The sequence below is a fragment of the Amphiprion ocellaris genome, chromosome 6, assembly GCF_022539595.1.
Source record: "Amphiprion ocellaris isolate individual 3 ecotype Okinawa chromosome 6, ASM2253959v1, whole genome shotgun sequence".
NCBI lineage: Eukaryota > Metazoa > Chordata > Actinopteri > Pomacentridae > Amphiprion > Amphiprion ocellaris.
In genome coordinates this window covers 8,146,811-8,155,987 of record NC_072771.1, presented here as the reverse complement: position 1 = coordinate 8,155,987, position 9,177 = coordinate 8,146,811, and the positions used below count along the sequence as shown (strand labels likewise).

The window sequence follows — 9,177 nt, the reverse complement described above, 5'->3', positions numbered from 1 at the left end:
GACAGCTGCTAACGCGCAGCTATGAAATGCAGAATAAAATCACTCCCAAGTGTCGCATTTCCATTCCGCCATCACGAGGGAAGTAGGCCAACGTCTACAGATTAGACGTTAGTCACACGTTTCAGATGAGAGTGATTGGCAGGCACAGTGCGCCAATCGCTGATCAGTATTTGAACATCTGATTGGTCAAAATGTGTGTCTATCAAGAGTGCTTATACGTAATAGCCAATAGACATTTGAGCTGTGGCGAAGGGGGCGGATCCTATTTCGGTATAAAGGAAAGGGTAGCGCCGTTACGCACCCACTTCAAGAAAGCCAAAGTCATTTGCAGATTTGTGTGTGTACTACCTCCAGTAAATATGAGGGAAATCGTGCATCTTCAAGCTGGACAGTGCGGTAACCAGATTGGTGCCAAGGTTAGTAAAATTACTCTTGTCTTTTAAAAGCTTTACTGAGCTGTTTTTATTTTTTTGAGAAACACCGTGTTCTTTGTGGTCGCTGTCGTCCCAGAAACCACACCCTGGGAATATCAACGTGTCCTACTTTTGAAAATTACATTCAGACGGCTAATCTAAACGTTATTACATTTTGGGATGATTTTAGGTCTCCAGTATGTCGATGTATTAGCGAATTAAAAGATTTTTAAACAAAATGGGCATGTTACATTTTATCTATCCGATTAATTTAGCTCGTTTCTTGTAGTAATTTCTTTAGGAACCGTTGTATGTTTATAGAATTGCAACGCTAATCGACAAACAACACTTGTACACTGACAAATTGCCCTTAGCTGAAAATCGCCATTGTTCTTTGGGAGGATGAAAACCCAGCAATGCGACAAAAGGAAGTAACTTGACGGCTTATAGTCAAGACTCAATAGAATGTGTGGTCATGCAGCGGTAGATGGGCGGTGGAGTAGGTTGTGAATAGATAAAATGTAGTTCTACCGTCATAACCGGTAAATGTATGCAGATTTTAAAACTGTTCCCGGTTCATTGAGGCCTACTTGGCAGCGCTCATAGAGCGGCGCCCGGCTTCTGCCTGGAGAAGACGGTTAGTGACGTAGCAAGGAATTTTCAAATTCATAACCACTGCAGCCAATAGGGGGTGAGGGCGCGCGCGCCGATGGCAGCGCGGCGGGAAATTGAGTCAACTGACTTCATTTTAAATGCTTTTCATGACTGATACACACGCTATACTATGTGACTATACTCGTAATTGTTTTTGCGTCTTTTTGTCTTTAGCGCTAACGAGGGTTTGCATAATTATTTTTTTTACAGTTTTGGGAGGTGATCAGTGATGAGCATGGTATTGACCCAACTGGTACTTACCATGGTGACAGTGACCTGCAGCTGGACAGGATCAATGTCTATTACAATGAAGCCTCTGGTGAGTAAAGCAACACTTACTCTCTTGTACACTTAATTCAGACTTTATTCAATATTTTTTTCTCCTCACCTCTTGCCTGCTTTTTATAGGTGGTAAATATGTCCCTCGCGCTGTGCTTGTGGATTTGGAGCCAGGCACCATGGACTCTGTGAGGTCCGGACCTTTTGGCCAGGTCTTCAGGCCAGACAACTTTGTTTTTGGTGAGTTATTTCTTATATACACTTTTTTTTTTTTTTTTTTTTTTTTTTTTTTTTAAATTAAATTTTAAGTTTCATAGTGTACTGTGAAGTTAAATCTGGATTCTTGTTTACAGGCCAGAGTGGTGCTGGCAACAACTGGGCCAAGGGTCACTACACGGAAGGTGCAGAGCTGGTGGACTCTGTCCTGGATGTGGTGAGGAAGGAGGCTGAGAGCTGCGACTGCCTACAGGGCTTCCAGCTCACACATTCTCTGGGTGGTGGTACAGGCTCCGGTATGGGTACCCTGCTTATCAGCAAGATCCGTGAAGAATACCCCGACCGCATCATGAACACCTTCAGTGTGGTGCCTTCCCCAAAAGTGTCAGACACAGTTGTTGAGCCCTACAACGCCACACTATCAGTCCACCAGCTGGTCGAAAACACAGATGAGACCTATTGCATTGACAATGAGGCCCTGTACGACATCTGTTTCCGTACCCTCAAACTTACAACCCCCTCATACGGTGACCTCAACCACTTGGTGTCTGCAACCATGAGCGGCGTCACCACCTGCCTCAGGTTCCCTGGGCAGCTCAATGCTGACCTGCGCAAGCTGGCTGTAAACATGGTGCCATTCCCTCGTCTGCACTTCTTCATGCCAGGGTTTGCCCCCCTCACAAGCCGAGGCAGCCAGCAGTACAGATCACTCACTGTGCCAGAGCTCACCCAGCAGATGTTCGATGCCAAGAACATGATGGCCGCCTGCGACCCCCGTCACGGCCGCTACCTGACGGTGGCTGCCATCTTCCGTGGCCGCATGTCCATGAAGGAAGTGGATGAGCAGATGCTGAATGTGCAGAACAAGAACAGCAGCTACTTTGTTGAATGGATCCCCAACAACGTCAAGACTGCCGTCTGTGACATTCCTCCTCGTGGCCTCAAGATGGCTGCCACTTTCATCGGCAACAGCACCGCCATCCAGGAGCTGTTCAAGCGCATCTCAGAGCAGTTCACTGCTATGTTCAGGCGCAAAGCTTTCCTCCACTGGTACACTGGCGAGGGTATGGATGAGATGGAGTTCACTGAGGCTGAGAGCAACATGAATGACCTGGTGTCTGAGTACCAGCAGTACCAGGATGCCACTGCTGAGGAAGAGGGAGAGTTTGAGGAGGAGGGCGAAGAGGAACTGGCCTAAATTTATTGTGTAATTGTTCTTCCAAAGTTCCACTGTTCAGCTTTTCATTTGTAAACCTCTTGTCTTTTCACGTTTTCTGTGTTCTGAATAAAAGTTCCACAGCATAATTCAAGTTTGTCTCCTGTGTTTTAATGATTTGTCATTGATATGCTTAAATTAGCTGATAAACATGTTCAAGTATAATTAATTTATCTGAGTTTACTACACTGTACATAAAGTGTAGCTGTGTTACCATCACTTTTACTGGAATTTAGATTCAGTGAAATGACTCCTTTACACATTAGCATGCATTCCCTTGAATAAACTACTGGTAAAGCCTGATGTTTGTTACTGAACCTGAACAGAACATACAGGGTCAAATGCAGCAAACACCTCCTTAAATCTGATCATTCTGCTTTGTCATTTTCACTGACCACATGTAGACTTTGCACAGCTAACTCCTTCAGTGGCGATTAATTTATAATACCTGGTCAGAGTTCACATCCTGCTGCACAAACAACACTGTAAGCTTTCGATTTTCACCGGCATGTGACCTGAAACAATTTAAATACATCACAAGTTTGTACATTGACCGACAGGACATAAAATGTGAAACATGCTGATGTGTGTGGACCATTTCTGTATAATTATAAGATTAACTGCAGACATTTCTTTAGGCAGCTCAAATACCTCCACAACATTAGATGTGAAATACTGTATGCTGCATGTGGACAATAATGATGTACATGGACATGTTTCTATAGAAGTCGCACATACGGCAGCCTTTTTCTATGGCAGCCCACTCCTGCAGAGTTTCTGCCTGCAGTCACTAGGTGGCAGTATTGGCTAGCTAAGCCATTCTTTTTATGAAGAAGTAGGTGATGATGCTTATGGCAAGTGCCAGTAGTGTCCACCAGCAGGCTTTCTTCAGCTGGCCCTCCAAGTCCTGCTTCTCTCCAAAGCGTGATACAAAACCAGTCTGTCAGAAACACACAGTAGAGTTTTTACAGTTTAGGATGAAATGGCAAGTTTGAGTGTCATACACTACCGTTCAAAAGTTTGAGGTCACTCAGACAATTTCATGTTTTCAATTAAAAGTCACACTTTTATTCATGCGCTAGCATAATTACACAAGGGTTTTCTAATCATCAATTAGCCCAGGGGTATCAAACTCATTTTAGTTCAGGGGTCACATTCATCCCAATTTGATCTGAAGTGGGCTGGACCAGTAAAATCAGAGCATAATAACCTATAAATAACCACAACTCCAAATGTTTCCTTTGTTTTAGTGCAAAAAAGTACGTTCTGACAGTGTCAGATGAATGCAATTTACACATTACAACTTCCAAGAGTGTCTACAGGGGAACAAAACATTTAGTCATCTGGAACTGAATGATATAGTATTTTACTTTATGATCAAAACAAAAGTCAGACAAAAAAGACAAAAAACAAGACAAAATATTACAAAAATGAGACACAAAAAAGAGACAAAAAATTTGACAAAAAAATTACAATGCGGCAAAATAATGGACAAAAACAAGACAAAAAATGACACAAGCGAGAAACAAAATGACAAAAGCATGAGACAGATGACAAAATAAGACAAAATATTACAAAAATGAGTCACAAAACAACAAAAAATAGACAAACAACATGAAACAATACAAAAAAATTGACAAAATAGTTACAAAGTGACCAAAAAATGGACACAAACGAGACAAAAAAGGAACAAGATGCAAAAAAAATGACAAAAAACACACAAGTGAGACAAAAAGGAAACACAAAATGACAAAAACAAGAAGCAAAACGACAAAAACATAAGACAAATGACTAAAGTCAGACAAAAAAAAGACAGAAAACAACAAAAACAAGACAAAATATTACAAAAATGAGACACAAAACAACAATGAACAATCTAGTATTTTACTTTATGATCAAAACAACTTGTCATGGTCTAGAAATTATTTGAAATTTATAGTTTTACTAATTTACAATCTGTAGTTAATGTCTTCTCTGTAATTTTTACATTTTACAAAGTCGTCCCATGGGCCGGATTGGATCCTCTGGAGGGCCGCTTTTGACCCCGGGCTGCATGTTTGACACCCATGAATTAGCCTTTCAACACCATTAGCTAACACAATGTAGCATTAGAACACAGGAGTGATGGTTGCTGGAAACGTTCCTCTGTACCCCTATGGAGATATTCCATTAAAAATCAGCTGTTTCCGGCTAGAATAGTCATTTACCACATTAATAATGTCTACACTGGATTTATCATTCATTTAATGTTATCTTCATTGAAAAAAAAATGCATTTCTTCTAAAAACAAAGACATTTCTAAGTGACCTCAAACTTTTGAGGTAGTGTTTGTGTGATACAACTTGGCCAACTTGGCATGGCTTCTAAAAGCTACTCACAACCAGCATTTTGTGTTATTTATTTGAGATGGGATGCTGATGTACAGGCTACATAGCTGCACGAGAAACCAGTTGAAGCTGGCAAGTCGGCAATACATTTTACACATAGTGAATTATTATTAACTGATTAGTTTATTTGTACAACTAAATGGTTAATTCAAATGCATGCATCACAAAGCACAAACTTAAATGTCAGCAGCCTGTCTTTATTGATATGCTTCAACAGTTAATTTCTTAAATATTCTAGGTCCTAATCACATTACCACAGACTATTCCTCTGTAAATAAAATGAAGCTGCAGGGTGTACCATGCACAAAAGGTGCTAACACAAAGCGCAGGAAATGGAACAAAGGGGGTTTTAGTAGAGTTTTATAGGTCCACCCTGGCAGGTTATTCTAGCTCTGACAACATTGCATTGGAAGCAACCAAATGTCCACATCTGAGGGGATCTATCCAGAGCAAACAAGTGGAATGGAATTCTCTGTATGCAGCTCTGAGCTTTACAAACTCTGGATTTATCTAAAATGACTGGTTTCAGTGGGCAGGACTGGTGCTTAAAAGGACACTTCTCTAATGTGACATGTTGAATTCTAATTACTAATCACAGACAACACTACACAGACACAGGCAAGCACAGATGAACACACATTATTACCAAACAAGGCCATGGAGTTCAGAAGAAATGGGCTTTTGCCATGCAAAAGTGAAATATGGTGTCAAGCAGCACCATCATACTTCCGTTTAAACTAGTCTTTTTATTGGAATGTGCCTCTGACATGTCTTAGAGTTGAATTAAATCCAATAATAAATGCCTTAACCGCTCCTGTTGTTTGTCAGAACAGAGCAGGGTTGAATGGATCTGAGCTATTTAAAGACCATAATGTGTGATGGGATCTGGTTATTTAAAGTTGTAACCTCTCAAAACTGTACATTGTTTCTGAACCTTTCTTGCTCTCATGTTTTCTCACTGTGGGCTTGTTTTTTACTCCATTATAATATCCTGCATTTCAAAGGAAACGGCACAATCATGATTACAAGTAGAAAGAACTCAGAATTATATTCTGTGTTGTATTTACAATACTATGGATCACAAAAAAATACCTGGATTCAACACGTCCAAAATTTATCGGTGTTAGCAACATGGTTCTACATACTGTAGATATTTTACCACTTACACTACTGTTCAAAAGTTTGGGGTCACCCAGGCAATTTCATGTTTTCCCTGAAAACTCACACTTTTATTCATGTGCTAACATAACTGCACAAGGGTTTTCTAATCATCAATGAGCCTTTCAACACCATTAGCTAACACAATGTAGCATTAGAACACAGGAGTGATGGTTGCTGGAAATGTTCCTCTGTATCCCTATGGAGACATTCCATTAAAAATCAGCTGTTTCCAGCTAGACATTAACAATGTCTACACTGGATTTATCATTCTTTAAATGTGACCTTATTTTTAAAAAATGCTTTTCTTTCAAAAATAAGGACATTTCTAAATGACCCCAAACTTTTGAACGGTAGTGTATGTGTATACTCAACATATATATGTCAAGTGATTTTGACTGAAAAATCATGCTTGGATTTGGAAATCCAAGCATAGATTTGGATAATTTTTCCAACTGATTGGAATGGCACAGGTGCTGCTTTTCTTTCAAAAATAAGGACATTTCTAAGTGCTTTTGAATGGTGTTGTACATTTTTAATCGGTTTCCATGCTTGTTTCCTATATCTACTCAGTGAAAGCACAGCCTGCAGTTCAACCAAATTCAGTGAAAGAATTATTGTCGTGTCTGTTGAACCAGTCATGGCTTCATTGCTACGGAGTGCATTTTTATTTTATTTTTTCACATACTGTGGTAAATGCAAATGTTTTGTTTTTGGCAACATTTTAAATGACACATTTAGAATAAAGTGACTTTGATGAAATATGATGTTAAACAGCTGGAAATTGGAAAATCCAGCATCACTTTCTGTTTTCACAGTTCGTGGTTCTGATATACAGGGATTGTCTAAAGATAACAATCAAGCTCCTGGTGGGTTCTGGTGTTCAGAAGCTTACAGTAGTTAGATAATATATAAAGGAGATGTACGTGTTCACTCACCCATCCTCCCCTGTCTCGTATCTCAGGGCAGATGACCCTGTCCACATATGCCCCCACACATTCCTTCAGCTGGGGCAGGACCGCCAACATGCCCCTCTCTTGGCAGTGCAGAGCCATCTGGCCGGCCAGCACATACACCGACAGCACCGCGCTCCAGGCCAGGTCCCTGCGTCGCCCCCCGGGGACGGGGGGGAAGAAGTGCTCATCCAGGATGCTCATGAGCATGGGGCAGGCCGTGTTCTCTGTCACATCCTGAAAGACGCGAGGCCAGCGCCTGAAGAAGATGGGGAAGCGCGTGAGGAGCTCGTCCCCGGCGTGGCGCAGGGCTGCGGTGCAGGCTGTAGGGGCAGGACCCATGGTGCCATCAGCCCCCCCTTTGGTTACATAGTCGATGTAGTCATGGGCCATCAGAAAAGCCTCTCTTACCAGCGGGTCAGGACTGTTCAGGCCCAGTCTGGCCTCTGGCACTTCCAGTTGACACATGGGCGTCTCTGATTGCCACTTCACTAATCACCAAGCTGTGTTCTCATCAGACCACAGATACCAGCTGCAAAACCAAGCAGCACAGCCATGTTCAGTCCCACCTGTCTGTCAGGATGCTGCTACTGTGAGGTTTGTAAAGAGAAGAGCAAGTAAACACCCGCACTGCAATGTAGTTTGAGAGAATAATGCATAACTCACCTCATCTTTAGTAAGAAAGACAAGCGGTGCCAAGGTGCACACACCACATGTACAAACCAGAGAGCAGGTAAAGAGTGTTGTGGTCCAGAGGAGTGTGTCTGTATGTGTTGCAGTCAGACTGAGTCACCCAGTCCCCCCCGCCAGCTAAATATAGAGCCCTTGTTGGAAACTGACACTGATCATATGCACAATCATAGCCGTCCACACACACGTCCCCATTCCAACACAAGTCATGGGGCTAAATAAAGAGCACAGAGGATCTGCAGGCTTCAGGGAAACAGGTTAGCTTTGCAGCGTGGGACAAACAATTAGAGGCAACGCTGCTGATGGGGTACAGCTTTCAAAGAGAACTTTGTCACTTTGCATGTTATCAGGACATGCTGCAGGAGAAACGTCTGTCTGGTGATTTTTAACCAGAATTTAACACCCCACTTCATGTGATTTTCATATTTCAGTTCTGCAAATCTATTCGCTTTTGTGCATTTTTAGTGAGACGATGCCTCATCTGCTGAAATTTCAGAAAACGTGTCATTCTAAACTGTCTTCAGTAATTAGCTGAGGGACATTCATGATGATATCTGTTAGGAAATAGTTCACCTCTCGTGTATTGCCTGAACATGCATTTGAAACTGTTGGTGTATGGAGGCTGCTACAGTGTACAGCTGTGTAGCTCACTCAAAATAACAGATACTGAAAAAAATCCAGTTTTACAGCATGTCTTGGGACTTTTTATTATGGAGTGTTAACAGATTTCACAAAACATTCTTAGTTTTTAACTAATTTACTCACAAACGGGAGGATTGTAGTGGGAGCTCTGGTCCAGCTGAAGGGTCCCATAGCAGAATTCTGTTTTATGTATTTATTTATTAAACCCAACCGTTGTTGCACTGACATTTTAAAGCAAATGGTTTCCTAGAGGTGTTTTCAGGATTCACTGTATGCATCCCTGTCTAAATATAAGGAGAATGTGAATCGTGGTAGGGATGGTGGGTTGGGCTGCCTGCCTGATCCATGTGTGGATGGGTATAATTCAGAGCAGCATGCCAAAAAACAAAGCCCAACTGAACTCTGTTATCTCAGGGTGGAGACAGGATATCTCAGAATCTGGATCAGAACTGTCGTCTTTCTGTTTTAGTGATGGCTGGGTGTTTAAAAGTGCTGCAAGACTTGAATTTCACCACATGGGAGCACTAGAGACACACATCCTGTCTTTTAACGTGTCTGCGCGCATTGGA

General features: G+C 41.8%; 2 protein-coding genes across 3 annotated transcripts; one reads left to right on the top strand and one right to left on the bottom strand.

Annotated features, from left to right (window-relative positions):
* Positions 1-258: 258 nt before the first annotated feature.
* On the top strand, positions 259-2,872 carry tubb2b (tubulin, beta 2b). The gene is made up of 4 exons (XM_023267122.2): positions 259-416; positions 1,278-1,386; positions 1,476-1,586; positions 1,700-2,872. Exons 1-4 carry the CDS (start codon positions 360-362, stop codon positions 2,758-2,760), a joined length of 1,338 nt encoding a protein of 445 aa, XP_023122890.1. The 5' UTR covers positions 259-359; the 3' UTR covers positions 2,761-2,872.
* Positions 1,699-8,096, bottom strand: bcl2l16 (BCL2 like 16). Of its 2 annotated transcripts, none has more exons than XM_023267123.3 (3): positions 7,943-8,096; positions 7,262-7,866; positions 1,699-3,718 (listed from the first exon to the last, which is right to left on the bottom strand). In XM_023267123.3, exons 2-3 carry the CDS (start codon positions 7,742-7,744, stop codon positions 3,590-3,592), a joined length of 612 nt encoding a protein of 203 aa, XP_023122891.1. In that variant the 5' UTR covers positions 7,745-7,866; positions 7,943-8,096; the 3' UTR covers positions 1,699-3,589. The 2 variants fall into 2 exon arrangements, with proteins under 2 accessions (XP_023122891.1, XP_023122893.1); XM_023267125.3 differs by having other exon boundaries at positions 7,262-7,808; positions 7,943-8,082.
* Between the last annotated feature and the right edge of the window lie 1,081 nt (positions 8,097-9,177).